At 40.4% G+C, this 15,327-nt stretch overlaps 1 protein-coding gene across 1 annotated transcript in view; it reads left to right on the top strand.

Annotated features, from left to right (window-relative positions):
- ITGB3BP (integrin subunit beta 3 binding protein) overlaps positions 1–15,327 on the top strand; it is a gene marked incomplete at its 5' end in the record, with an annotated part of 40,206 nt that overhangs the window by 15,925 nt on the left and 8,954 nt on the right. The window contains 5 exon segments of the mRNA XM_081867272.1: positions 3,551–3,626; positions 5,357–5,435; positions 6,620–6,713; positions 7,923–7,976; positions 12,174–12,199. Coding sequence (XP_081723398.1) covers positions 3,551–3,626; positions 5,357–5,435; positions 6,620–6,713; positions 7,923–7,976; positions 12,174–12,199 — 329 coding nt within the window.

Genomic DNA, 15,327 nt, shown 5'->3' with positions numbered 1-15,327 from the left:
TCATCTTGGGCTCTGGCATGCCGCCCCCAAGGTAAGTGCTGCCCATATAATAATAATTATTATAATTTATTATTTATACTCCGCCCATCTGGCTGGGTTTCCCCAGCCACTCTGGGCGGCTTCCAACAAATGATTAAAAATACCTTAAAACATCAGTCATTAAAAACTTCCCTAAGCAGGGCTGCCTTCAGATGCCTTCTAAACGTCAGAAAGTTGTTTATTTCTTTAACATCTGATGGGAAGGCGTTCCACAGGGCGGGTGCCACTACTGAGAAGGCCCTCTGCCTGGTTCCTTCACTTCTCGCAGTGAGGGAACCGCCAGAAGGCCCTCAGCGCTGGATATCAGTGTCCACATTGAACGATGGGGTGGAGACGCTCCTTTAGGTATACTGGACCGAGGCCGTTTAGGGCTTTAAAGGTCAGCACCGACACTTTGAATTGTGCTTGGAAACGTACTGGCCCAGTGCGACACCCCCCCCCCCAGCTACACAACTGGAATCAGGCATTGAATTTAATGGAACCAAATTTCTCACTGTGTAGAGTGGGCAGAGTTTGTTAATCCAGCAAGTTTGTGCTGTTACTAGTTCCCTGCCCTTTGAAACTTGCTATGATAACATTTAACAGGTTTGGCATCTGTACTGGGGAAAGTAAAGGTCCTGCCCTGTACAATGGAACTGAGGGTGCTGCCTTGTGTATAGGGTGACCGTCGGTCCCCCTAGCTCAGTGGTGACTACACTGACTGGCAACAGATCTCCAAGGTTTCAGGCAGGGATCCCACCCAGCCCTGATAAGAAATGGTGAGGATTGAACCTGGGACCTTCTGCATTCAAATTATATGCTCTAACACTGAGCCATGTAATGATGGCTAATCATATTTTAATAATGCTGAACCCTGCATTAATTTCTCTGTGTGTCTGATCTTGTGCAAATCTTCTAACCTTTTACCGTCAGTCTACATCATCATACATGCATAATCTTTTTCAGGCTTATGCAAGTTCTTTACAGTGAACATTTGCAGAACATGGTAGCACAAAGGTTTATATCTCAACTAAGTCATCATTGGTGGGAGCATCCGTTCCACTAATGAAGCACTTCTACAAGCAGAAGGGGAATAGTATGGTTCCCTCTTCTCCCCTCCACTTTTGTTTGTGGAAAATCTGCCCTGAAGGATCCTCCACTTGGGAATCTTTACTGGATCCCGCCTCTCTCTGTCAACAGAAGGCATCCTTCCATTTGCAGATGGCTAGTGGCTATCGAGTGCAATTTGCCTTAATATTGTTCTCCATGCATCTTGGTGTTCAACAAGGCATAATTTTAAAAAAATCAAAACGCTTATCTCATAAGAAAATAAGAAGAGCCCTAGTGGATCAGACCAGTGGCCTGTTTTGTCCAGCATCCTTTTTCCTCAGTGACCAACCATATGCCAAAAGCAGGACAATATCTGATTTGCATTGTTGTTTTCCAGCAACTGGTATTAAGAGGCATGGGGCCTGGGATCATGGAGGCAGTATATAGCCATTGATAACCTTATCTTCCATCTGTTTTGGAACCTTTTTTGAAGTTGGTGGGTGTTACTACTTGCGCTAGTTAATTCCACAGATTAACTTTATATCCCTTTGCTGGGAGAAGTGTCCATTTAGCCTTACTCTCTGCTTCCTGTCCTTCGGAACCAAACACATTTTGCCAGTACTTGAAAACCTAACAGTCTTCTAGGTATACTAAAGTGTTGCTCCTGCCCTCAAATAATTTGGGTGTTGTTGTTTTAGCATGAGATGAGAAATGCATTGTGATTTAATTTCACAGAATAATACAAGAAAGGAGTTACTGTTGAGGTGAAGAAGAGGAAGCAGAGGACCTGGTTTAGGAATCCATATTACTTGATCTAGATACTTTTAGTGAGACGCTATCTGTATTTGATTGCATATCACAGGCTGTTTTGCAAAATGCAGCCATTTTACACAAAGCAGCCAGTTGCTTGTAGGAGAAAAAACACAATATGACCATTTGTGAAAGCACATCTTTGCTCTGCTGATTCTGCCCTGTTAACTGAAAACTGACTGACATTTTAAAGCAGTGAAGTGTACATACAACTTGAAAACTCCAAATGCTGTTATCTCCCCACTTCCCAAGCCAATCTTTTATTGATGATATTATATGAGTTTTGCTTTCGCTGTTCATATGTGATTCTGTGTTTGTGTGTGAGAGAAGGAGGGAAGGAGGGAGGGAGAAAGTGACACAGGAAAAAAAATCTGTTGGATTTTTTTCACATGCCATTTCTGACAAAAAAAAGGGGGAAATGCCTGAAGGAGTAAAACGCCTGTGTGCCGGGATGTCAAAGGCAAAGGTGAGTGTGTGCTATATTTCCATATTGTAATTAAATATGGGCATAAGGGAACAGTCCTTTTGCACATAAAAAGAGAGATCACGTGTCCGCAGCTGACATTTAGATGGATAATTATTCAGTAAAGTAGGAATAGCTTTCCTTTTCTAGTTTCACCAAGCTACAAAATGGTGGTAAGGACGTAGAATTCTGAGTTGTCTCCTATATATTTAATGTTTTCTTTTTATCTTGCAACAGTGTTAACACTACTTTATTGTTGATAGATGTATAAGTGCAATTATACAAGTTGCACTTGTTATTACACTAAATGTATTTTGACCTGAAACACATATATATACACGCACATATATCCCCATATCCCTAAGGGCTTTTTCATTTACACTCTTTGTTTTGGTCTGTCCTCTATCCTTGAGCCTTCGCAATGAGATCGAATACAAAATCCAGTTAAATCTCATTCATATATATATATAGTCTTGTTGAACATTGATATGTACAGAGAACAATATTAAGGCAAATTGCACTGCATAGCAACTAACCCTCTGCAAATGGAAGGGCTCATTCTGTTTGCAGGGAGCGCTGGGATCTATTGCAGGCCCCCACTAGCATATTGGGCAAGGATGGCATTTTCTGCTCCTCACTCTTTTCTCTTGCAGTCCCTTGCACCATTCTCATGTTACTACATAGGATCCTTCAGAGTAGTGTTTTCAATTGTTCTATGTCTTTTGTGAGTTTGATCTTATGGGGCAGCTATATAACTTTGGTTAGTAAAGAAATCATTTCAAATGGAAATTATAGTGGCTATTGAGCATGTTCTTTCATATATTTTCATATACCTAGCATCCAAATTAATAATACATAATATATTGCATTTGCCAACAATCTTACATTGCTATGGAGTGAAATGAATGTTGGGAATTTTTTAACCTCTTAAATCTGTTAGTAGTAGTCGTAGTATTAACTTTACCATTTCTATTTTTGTATTTGTAGCTTTCCTTTCTAACATAAGATGTTTATAATGGAAAAGCTGTAATTAATTAAATGTCAAGTTAAAGTGCATTTGTAATGAAAAGTGGGTGGGAATAGAGAAAATAGTTAATGTTTATCTTTTGTGCAGAAGATGGTAAATCTTTATACTATTTTGATTTTTGTCTTCAACTACAGGATGGTTATAGTGTGTTAATTCTTATTTCTTGATTGTCTTATTCCTAGGAAACAGAGAGAAACGTAGTAACTTGCTAATCAGATCACCCAGAAGGGGGCATCCTGAAATGGAAGATTATGAAAAGTACTGTTACCTAATTCTATAGTTTAAACTAAGCATGGAGAGGCACAAATTTAATTGCAACAGAGCCTCTGGGAAAGCTGTTTCTGCTGTAGCAATATTGGGGAGTATTTTTTATTTAGTCCTTTTGCAATTATTAATTATCAACAAAACTGAGTTTTAAAAAACCTTAAGAAATGTTTGTTTTCTATCACAACGTTACACAGGTAAATGCAAAACAAATTCCTTCCAGTAGCACCTTAAAGACCAACTAAGTCAGTTCTTGGTATGAGCTTTCGTGTGCATGCACACTTCTTCAGATACACTGAAACAGAAGTTTCCAGACCCTTCTATATAGTGAGAAGGTGGGGAGGGGTATTACTCAGAAGGGTGGTGGGAATGGGTGATTGGCAGATAGCTGTGATGAGCCTGTAAATGCAGATTAACATAAAATCACAAAAATTCTTCTAAAAAAAAAAATCAAAACCTACTTGAATTTGTTTTTGTGGGAGGTAATTATTTTCCTGACAGTATTTTAGAAATGGCAGCCAGTTTTCCCAGAATTTATTCTATACAGTTTGTCTGTCTATTCAATGAAGTGCCTGGTACCATGGCACTGCTTCAGTTGTTTCAGGCTTATGTCACTCCAATTAAGATCTGTTCTATAAGAGAAAAAGTTACATAAGAGAAAAAGTTACATCCTTTTGCTTTATTTATTCATGCAATCTTGTGCTTCTGGTGCACTCTCTAGCCTTTTTGGATGATCCTACTGGTTTTTCTACTTCTCTCCTCCCCTTCCATTCATGATCTGCTTTTTACTGTCTCCTAAAGCAAGGCTTCCGAAACTTGTGCTCCAGCCATTTTTGGACTACAATCCCCATCATCCTTGACCACTGGTACTGCTAGCTAGAGATGATGGGAGTTGTAGTCCAAAGGCCTAGGTTTGGGAAACCCTGTCCTAAAGAGTCCCATGTGTAGGACTGGGCTGGGCTGGAATCTTGTGCAGGAATATTGATGGGTTTCTTTGCACTATCCATGGGAAGTGGGTGCAACTGACTCTCTGTGCTGGAGTTTAGGGAGGAGGTAAGATAATGATGGGAAATTAGTATAATTAGACATGCTAGAAATGTGTGCATTTCGCTAGTGGTTGATGTACGATAAACCCTAGACTTATTTGAGGAACGGCTTGACTTGAGGAACGGCTAAGGGAGCTGGGCATGTTTAGCCTGGAGAAGAGGAGGTTAAGGGGTGATATGATAGCCATGTTCAAATATATAAAAGGATGTCACATAGAGGAGGGAGAAAGGTTGTTTTCTGCTGCTCCAGAGAAGCGGACACGGAGCAATGGTTCCAAACTACAAGAAAGAAGATTCCACCTAAACATTAGGAAGAACTTCCTGACAGTAAGAGCTGTTTGACAGTGGAATTTGCTGCCAAGGAGTGTGGTGGAGTCTCCTTTGGAGGTCTTTAAGCAGAGGCTTGACAACCATATGTCAGGAGTGCTCTGATGGTGTTTCCTGCTTGGCAGGGGGTTGGACTCGATGGCCCTTGTGGTCTCTTCCAACTCTATGATTCTATGATTCTATGATTCTATTTACCTGTTATATACCAACAAGTTACAGTATTTCACAGCCTGGGGAGGGATGTTGCCGGCAAAGCTATATCACTGTTACTTGGTTTTTATTCATTTTTGTTCTTGTTTCAGAAATTATGCCATCAATTTAAATAATACCTTGTTTCCCTCTTTCTTTAAGACTATTAATACTGCAGTCTGAAGTTGAAGATTCTGTGGCCAGATTTATGAAAATCAGACAAAACCTAACCAATTTACAGGTCTGTTCTCCCCCATCTTGATCCTTGATTCATTCATTCTTTTTCTTTTTCTTTTTCTTTTTCTTTTTCTTTTTCTTTTTCTTTTTCTTTCTTTCTTTTTCTCAACTGTTGCAATCTTCATTATAGAGCAGGGATGGGAAACTTCTGGTCCACCAATCAAATTTGGCTTTCAAGGCTGTTTTCCCTAGCCTACTTTTCATATGTGACATCATGTGCGGGGCAGGTAGAGATGCAGCTGGATCATCTGTGCAGCTGACAACATGATTGTGCAGCTTATCTCTGCAGAAAGCCCTTGCGCTGCAGTCCCCAGGCATCCGACAACCACCTGGCAGATGGGCACTTGGAAAGTGTTATGCAAGAGACTTTGACACGTGGGTGGAAGTTAGCCCTCGGGACAGGTAACTAATTGGCCTACTGGGCCAAAAAGTTTGCCCACATCTGACAATGCCTATATTTTTATTAGCTACTGTTGTTCTCTCAGGTCAGTCTCCACCCCGTACCCAGCAAGATAGTTGGTTTTCTGATTCCACTGTGAGGATAAAACTAGGTGTGATTCTGGAGTTTGATCATGCATCTCCCACAGTTTTTTTTTTTTTTTTTAAAGCGTGTTAACACTTTCCCTTATATCTGTTTCCTGGTTTAAACTGCCCCTCTTCAGCTGCTATTTGCCCCATGAGGTCACACCTATGAGTATCCTAAGGGCACCTGTTTTGCCCGCCACTCTGTACCTGAATCCTGGTGGGGTCATGTCCTAAGGGCTGAAAAGAAAGCAGAGGTGGTAGACTGGGATGGATTCTGTGGTCCAGGCTAGAAGCCAAAGTCAGGGCAACACTTCCTTTGATTGAAAGGCATGGCCGGATACAGAGTGGTTGGGGTAAACTAGGGGAACTGACCAGGATTCAGGCAAGCAAACAGTCTGAAAAGGCAAAGTGGCAGCCTGCTGGTGTCCTTCAGCGATAATGTGCTCAGATTGTGGGGATGCGACAAGGCTTCCAACTTCACACCTGTTGATCGTGCTGTGCATACAGAAGCATTCCATTTCTAATATCAAATGTTAGTAATATAGAATTTTTTTCAGCCATTTAAACTAATGATGCAGAAAGAGTGGGAGGTTTTAAGAGTTCTGTTTTGTTAGAAGATTCGGCATTCATTAAGATTTAGCTTTTTTAATTTTTTTTTTCCAGGCTTTAGAGGGCACCAGAGAGCTTGAAAATATTATCGGTGTTTCAGAGACTGCTGGTAACTTGAAAAGCGAAGTGAGCAAAACCAGAAAGCTAAGTAAGAAGGACTTTTCATAATTTCCTTTTTTGTGAAAGAATTAATATGCATCCTTTCACATATTTAATCTTTGTTTTACATGAGCATGCCTAGGTGTTCTAGAAATATTATGTATTGCAGAAATACAGATTAGTTTCCATATTGAGTACTTCATTATTAAGCAACATAATTAAGCAAACAAATAATTGATAAGTGGTAACAATACAGATCACTCTTGGTATAACTCAAGTGAATTTATATTACGGGTCTCTATATCCAAGTTACTATAAGCAGGAGTAGGGAGCCTGAGGCCTAAGTGCCAAATGTGGCCCTCCAAGCCTCTGTCTGGCCCTCATGACTCTCCCAAAATCATGCCCTTGCCCTTCAGCCTGTTTCACATCCTCTTTGAGTGTTTTGCTTGGCCTGGAACTGATAATTAAGTGATCAGTCTGTGAACACTTAGAAAAGGATGCTATGATTACTAAGACCCAGCGTGGGCTTCTCAAAAACAAGTCATGCTGGACCCATTTCATTTTTTTTTGATGGCATTACAAGCTTGGTGGATCAGGGGAATGCTGTGGACGTAGCGTATCTTGATTTCAATAAGGCTTTTGACAAAGTCCTGCATAATAACATTGCAGAGAAGCTGCTAAAATGTGGGCTGGACGAGGTAAGTGTTAGGTGGATTTGTAGCTGGTTGACTGACTAAACCAAAAGACTTTGCACTAATGGTTCCTCATCAACTTGGGTGAGAAGTTAGGTGCTACAGTGTTGTGTCCTGAGCCTGTTGTTCAATGAAGGTATTGAGGGATATCATTAGTTTTACTTTTGGCCTAACAATCTAGTGTGTCTTACTCAGAAGAAACTGTATTCAATGGGACTTGCTCCCTAGTAAGTGTGTTTAGGATTGCACTCTGCTGCTAGCCATGTCCAAAAAGATTTAGCAGAACTTTTGTCTACAGAAGTGTGTGTGAGAAAAAGGGAGGTGATTGTTTTCTTCTGTTTTTTTCTGATGTACAAAGGTTTTCAGGGGAAGGGGAGAGCAGAGATCTGGGAGTGCCCTATTCTGGGAGTAGAACTCTGCTTGAGGAACTATGAATTCAATCCAGTATTTTCTTTAATTGAAAAATTTCCTGGAACGTTAGAGAAAAAACACATTTGTACCATTTTTCTATATTAGCATCACATGAGTAGAGTTCTCACAATATCTAAATATATTTTGTTCCTCAGTAAAGCAAGCAGGAAAGCTGCTAAGACGAACCAATGCAAGACAGCCTGCCCAAGGTAACTCCCCCATATTATTTGTTTTGATGGCAAAGAGTTGTCAAAGGGGTCCATTTAGCAAATTTCTTCTGAAAGACTTGAAAAGGCCTTTTGCAAGAGACCGTATCAGCTTTGTGTTCTTTTCAGCAAAATTAGGTCTCTTGCCCTCTCTTTGGTTGTATGACATTTAAGCTGTTGGCAAGATAAAGACTTCCCCCCCACCCGCCACTTTCAGATTACAAAAGTGCCTAACTGAACAAACTATGCATTTTAAAAATGCATTTATTTGATATGTTTTTATATACCACCTTTTTACTGAAGTCTCCCGGTGGTGTTCATATTAAAAATAAGCAAGATAAAAATGATAAACTATTAAAAAGCACAACAGTATACAGGCCAAAATTCAGCTGCAGTAGGCGGGGGGGGGGGGAGTAAGAACAAAAAGTGGAATTGCACATCTTCAGAGTCCTGGTTAAATAAGTGTGGTTTAAAGAGATGCCGAAAAAGAATAAAAGATGGTGCCTGCCTGCCTACGTTCAGGAGGAAAATGATTCCATATAAAGGGTACAATTGCAGAAAAGGCATGGCTCCAAGGGGGGACATCAGTTGCACTTCTGTTGGCTGTGACACCAGAAGGAGCTGCAGTGGAGGAGAACCAGCCGTCTGCCATAACGGGTGACAGATACATACCTCTCTATTTTGAAGTGTTTGCAAAAGATAGGAAGCCACAATTGCTAAGTGATTTGCTTGCCTGCACACAAGGTGAAATGGACACCAGCATTTATCTTATGTTAAGGTGTTCATACAGTGTCCCTAAGGGGTATTTATTAATTCGCCTTCACCATTAGCTCAATGAAGCAGCTTTGTGGGCAGTTCACCAGCAACATACCTATTCTGTCTTTCTGGCCCAGAACCAAGAACAAATACTCAAATCCAGATCCAGAGCATACTGGCCTTGTGGTGAGAATGATGGAACTCTTGTGGGTTATGTCAACTCCTCGCTCCCCCTTGGTCTGTGTGGGTGTTGCACTCAGCTCCTGGGAGGCAGAGCTATGCATGCATGTTGGACAGAGTTATCCATGCAGTGGTTAGGAGAATGCACTCTGCAGATACTCTGTTCTCTCCTTTCCCCCCACATGGTTTGGCCTCAGCTCTGGCTTTCGGGAAAGGTTGAGCCCCATTTACTAGTCAGCCCCATTAAAAAAATTAAGGCTGCAGTTTTTTGCCCAGTAATATATCTTTAACTTGTCAATCTGAGTTACTGGGCACAGGATGGTAGTCAGAACTGTTCTTGGTATTGGCATATGAGCACCCTACCGGTTTGAGAAGAACCTTTATTTAACTATCTGGATATGAACTGCCTCCATGTTTATTTTATTTTTTATTTTTTTACATTTTCTTCCTTATCCACATCCCCTTGTCTTAGGTGTAGGCTTTTGTGTGAACTATAAAGCCTTGATGTATCTCAAGGCTTTAATAATGATAATAATATTTCTCTAGTGTCTATTACCGGAGGACCTGAGCGTACTTTGCAAACATTTATGAATACAGCCTTGCCACATCCCAGAGACATATGATCTCTATTTTACAAAGTCCCATTTTGGCGAGGTGCTTAAGAACATGCCTTGCATTAAACAGAGGAAGCGCATCATTGACATCACAGCTTGTCTGATATGGGGCATAGGCATCTCTTGGAGAACAGGCACATTATAGTTTTGGTATTCTGCGAATGAGTGGCTTAGAATGAGCTTTCGAGCAGATTAAATATACCAGCTACTTCCATGAAATCCTGTGGAACACCCACCCCTTTGGCAGATTTTTTTTTTTTTTAATTAAACTTGACTGAGTTTCCAAAAACACTTTTCTAAATGCGCATTGTGTTATCATGCAACGCACCAGCCTTGCAGATGAGTTTACAACATCCATGCCATTTTACTGTTCTGCCATGTAAGTCAGTGGCTCTCCCAGGAGGAATTGTTCTTTCCTCTGTGCGAGTGGGTAACGCTGTCCCATTGTAGCCTTTCCCCAAAATGTTCAGAAATGTAGTAACAAAGCTCTGTAGTAAAATGAGAGCTTTGGCACTGTGCCAGCTAGGTAAGCACATTTGGGGTATGAATATAGACCAGTCCACCAGCTGGTACAGAGAAGGTGCCTGTGTGTCTTTTACTACAAAGTTGTGGTTAAATGCTGAAAAGATGAGTGGCTTGTCTGCCCTCCCAGGTAAAGTATGAAATGAGACGACAGCTGACTCCTGGTCCTGTGCCTTAAACTCAAGGCAATACTTCCTCCTAAGCTTGAAGTCATTTAGCATTTATATCGATATGAAGTGAAATCTCTGTAGCTCAGCAGTGTGTTCTTGATGCCAGACAGGCAGCCACACATCTTGATCAAGTAGATTAATTTTCCCTCGTGGTTTATGATTTAGTTTTTAAAAGAAGCAGAATAAAGGACATTTTAACGATGAAGACTTAGCTTGCCAAGTGTCAGTTGTGTTGAGTGGTGTTTTCTCATTCTTTATCTTTAACATGGAGTAAACAAATGACTTTCTTTCCTTGGTTTCTACCCACCTCCTTATTACGTACTTTTAAAAATTGCCTTGTATCAGTTCATAGGATCGTTGAAAAGAGCTGTTTCTCTCTTTAATGTAATATATAGACCTTAGTTATCGTCTTCTTTTTTTTAACTTTGAAGTTTAGAACATCACAGTGGCAGTTACTGCCTCTGAGTGGAACAGAGTTGAGTTTATGCAAGACTACAACTGGTTAGGGGAACAAAATTGCATTGGGCCACATACCAGGCCTACTTAATATCTGTTGGAATGGTGCCTGTGTATATAAACCAGAGCTATGAGATTATTGCTTTTAAAATCCAAGGTAACAATTGCACATATGGATCGAGGTATGTAAATGATAGCACAGAGAAGCAGGACTTTCCCATCTCCATGTCTTTGTAATACGAGGGGTAAGTCAGAATAAACATATACGGGTTAAATTCAAATCTTTTTAGATGAGTTGATCCAGTGAAAGAGAGGGGAAGACCATTTTGCTGATTTGCCCTGCAGCCCCTACTCTTTTTGGAGGATCCCCTAACTATCAGAGGGTGCAAGCAGAAAGAATAATCAACTACAGTCCCCTCTCCAGGGCCGGCCCTGGACATTTTGGCCCCTGAGACGAAGCACAAAATGGTGCTTCTCCCCTGCCAAGGAAGAAGAGATGAGTGAAGTGCATGGGAACAAGGAACGAGGGTGGGAGGAGACCAGCAGCACCTCCTATTCGCCAAGAGGCCACTGTAGAGAAGGCATTGGGGTGGGGGTGGGGCTGCTGAGGAGGTGTCAGATCCAGCGTCCAAGGAGTATCCTCTATGTGTTGTTGCTGCAGCCACAGCAGTGGGCAATGCATTCCTTGGAGGCCGGGTCTACCCCTGTGGATCTTGCCCCTGTGGATCTTGCCACTTGAGGCAGTCACCTCACCTTGCTGTATGGGTGGGCCAGCCCTGCCTCTCTCCCACTTTCCCCAAGTGTCCCCAAGGAGAACTCCATGCAGGGGATGAGCTTGCTGATGGGAGCAAAGTCTGGATCCAAGCTACTGTCTGGAAACCAATCGCTAGAATATCCGTGACCAATTTTAAGCTGGGAAATCTAATCTTGGTCACATACAAGAATCCTTACAGCTGCAAGTTTAGAAAATCGGTCAAGTTGGGCTGCAGAAAACCAGGACAGAAGAGCGAGTTAGCTTAAGGAATTTTCATTTGGTGGAATTCTTACTCGTTCTGAAGTTGGTTTCGCTTACAAATTCTCCCACTCTCTTCTTAGCCTAATGAAGCCCACAGAAACCAGTGCCATAGTATACTAAACATCTCTTTAGTTGCTTTCTAAGTAAAGCAACCATATAGCCTTATTTGTGCTCAAGAACAACAGTGAAACATGCTGCATCATAATGTTTCTTCCATTTGTAACACTAATGACCCAAGCAGTGAAAATTTTGTATGACTCTGAAATCATATGGGTCAAAATGACGCACTTTTAGCATGTTAACAATATAATAAATACTTCTTGAATGGGAACTTTGATCCCTTCTGCTGTCCTAATGAAAATAAAGGCTGGAGAAAGACTGTCTTCTTTATTTAGCTTTTTTACTTTTGGATGTGGTTTTCCATAATTATTTTTAATTAGTTACGCTCAGGACATGAAACCTATGACTATTCTTTGGCTTGATACAGATGGAATGTCACATTATCATCACATGGTAAGGCATGAAATTTATTTACTTTACATAAACAGCCTCTACTTAAAACAACTTAATTCAGAACATTCCTTTGTCAATGGGCAGCATTATGTAGATCTTAGTATATCATTCTGCATTAGCAACATAAAAAATGGCCCCATTGTTTGCCCATGACTAGCATTTACAGTAAACAAAATGTTTTTTGAAGAGAATGTAAGCAAACTTGAGAGCAGCTGCCAGGAGATGAAATCTAGTCATGTTGCTGCTGTCCAAAGCATGCTTTATGTGTGTGTAGGTTGCACTCTGCATATTTCAAAGGGGAACTTTTTAACAGTTTTAGCATTTTGTGGGAGTGAATACAAACAAAACGAACCTTTATCCTGCTGGTTCTTAGGCAGGGTTTCAGTAAATGCTAGATCTAAAAGAGACTTTTTACTCAACTCTTCCCTAATCAACCAGGATTGAAAGATTTGTTTACAAATGTTTTTGTTCAATGCAAGACAAAGCACCAAAGTTCTGCAGGCTTTAAAAAGTGCTGTTCTCTGTTACACAGCTTTGATGTACTGCTTCCAACCTGATTTGGTCCAGCTTGTCCAGTTTCCCATCATCACCCAGTGTAGATCAGAGGTAGGCAAATGAAGGCTAGCGGACTGTATCTGAGTCTACAGTTTGGGGGGGGGGGGTGTCCAGGCTGCTGCAACCATGTAGTGACTTGGTTCCGGTCCAGTTGTCCCAGAAGATTAAAAAAGGAACAAAAGATTTTCAACGGAAAAAAATTGTGGGATGAATTGGGAAGATATTGCCTGACATTTAAAACGGTGAACAGAGCTAATAAGTGTTCTAGTCCTGTTAGTTACTACCTCATCCCTTGCACTTTTTAGGTGCTCTTTTGTGAAGAACAGAAGGATCTGCCTTATACTGGCTGTGTTATGATGACATGATAAACTATGGTTTGTTGTGATGGGGATGACCTTGAGCAAGCCTCAGGCTTTGTGTCCACTCCTCTTCCAGAGAGCTGTCTTTAACAGCTGTGTGGCAGGTCAAAATTCAACAGGTGAAGCCTTTTCTGGTATGGAAAAAAGCTCTACCTGTTCACATTCAGTCTGTCAAACATTTTATTACTTGTGTGACCCTAATTTGTTTTGGGGTTGTCCAACCAAACTGCAAAATAGGATACAAAGCTTAAACCAATTTGTGTCCTCTTTTGCAAGAGGGGGCATAAGGCCTAATCCACATAGAGTGCATTGGACCCATTATACTGCTGGCACCCTGGACTTACTCGCAGACAAGTGTGTGTAAGATTGCAGCCTTGGTTGCCTCGAAGGCTGTGCCACTCTTGAGATTATTTTGTAAGAGACAAAGTTTTGGCTGTATTGATTTTTGTGGGGTGTTTTTGCTTCAGGTGAGACTTTAATCTGTCTAGTAGAGAGATACTACTTATTGTGAAGAAAAATGGTCAGAACTCAGTTATTCATTTGACCTACAAATACTTCACGATTAGATCTTTTTCTCATCTCAACAAAAAAATGCTTTGTTTCCCCAAAGACACTTATGTTAATATGTGGCTGTAATTAGGGTGTGAATTTTAAAATACAGCTTTTGGCATGTTTAGCATCACAGGCCGGAGCTACAAGTGTGACAGATACTTGGGAGGCAAACTACAAACTTCTCCAATTATTTACTATCCTATGCTATGTAGATGAAATATTAAGCTATTAACTTTGGTGGCAGACATAGAAATGCATATGAGACATATGACTATAAAGTTTCAGATATATATACACAACCAACCATACAGATGTGCACAAACATTCACTGACCTGTCAAACTGCATTCCTTATATGAAGGTCTACCATTCAGCCATTGTACATGAACTTTGATGCATTACTTTTACAACGTGTTTTTCTTGCAGATCTCTTCCTACAATGCTTTTTACAAAAAAAACCAAACCCTGACATTAGATATCAGGTGAAATGAAAACTATTAATTATATAAGTGTTATGTATAGTAGTTCGTACATTACTATAAATACTCCTAAATATGTCTTCTTTGAGACGTACAATAGTTATTTTAAATAATAAAAAAGGAAAGGTGCATTGGTTTGGAGTCACTTAATAGCAATTACAGTTTAAGAGGTGTAAATAACTTGCTATCCAGACATTACAAATATCCAGGTGCTCTGTATGTGCTGATGACAACAAAATTGAAAAGAAAGACTGCAATAATTCTGACTGGTTTTCTCTGCAGAAGATATTGATTATTTGTGTGTGGTGAGAGATTTGGAAAATTCAATTAAAGGAGTTGTGCAAAGGTTTCATAAATTTTCCTTATACAGCGTGTACACAGACACTGTTGCGTATTAAATCAATGCAGCACTTCACAATATATTTTCTTTGAAACATAAAAATAAATAACATTTAAACAGTTCTGCTTACTACAGAAACAAGTTTTATTTTCTGTGAAGCATTTAGTCATGTGCTATCACTGACTCATACACATTTGCCAGCTGTAACAAATTTTATAGACATTTTCTCCAGAGACATAGCTCATGTACTATGAATTTTTAAATGAGCAAATGGTGAAGAGGGGATGTCAGCAATATAAAAATTGATCAGTTAAAAGATAAAAGCATAAGTAAAGAGATTTGTATGGTAGTCTTAATAGGTTTTATTAAATAAAAATACTATAAAAGGACAGTAATGAATAGACTGAAGGTTTTAACTGTAGTTGAGGTGGAGAAAAATTATTCTGGCACATTTGAGAGAAGATTGGTTTTATATCACCAGACAGGTGGCCATTTTTTCCTCTCTCCCTCTCCACTTTAGAGCTGTTCGTGGTTTAAAGCATTTAAACTTGCACACACATGCATAAAAGAGAGTAAACTTTCAACTAGATCATGACCTTTCACTGTGCTGGTGGATGGGTAGAGGAACAGAAGATTCTCCCCCACTTTGCACAAGCAGATTAGGGTGGTTCTCTAGAAAGACTTGTGTAACGCCCCCTTGACCTGGGCAGGTCTCTTGAAGTTGAATGGCAAAGTTGATTAAGGTCTCTACACAGCGTCACAGTTGATTCTGATTCAGCTCAAAGCCCCTGTGGTGCAGTGACCAGAATCTGTAAGAAGCGCTGTAGCTCAGTGGTAAGAGGGC

The sequence above is a fragment of the Podarcis erhardii genome, assembly GCF_964252035.2.
Source record: "Podarcis erhardii genome assembly, chromosome: 6".
Lineage (NCBI taxonomy): Eukaryota > Metazoa > Chordata > Lepidosauria > Squamata > Lacertidae > Podarcis > Podarcis erhardii.
This window is presented reverse-complemented; position numbering and strand designations above follow the sequence as displayed.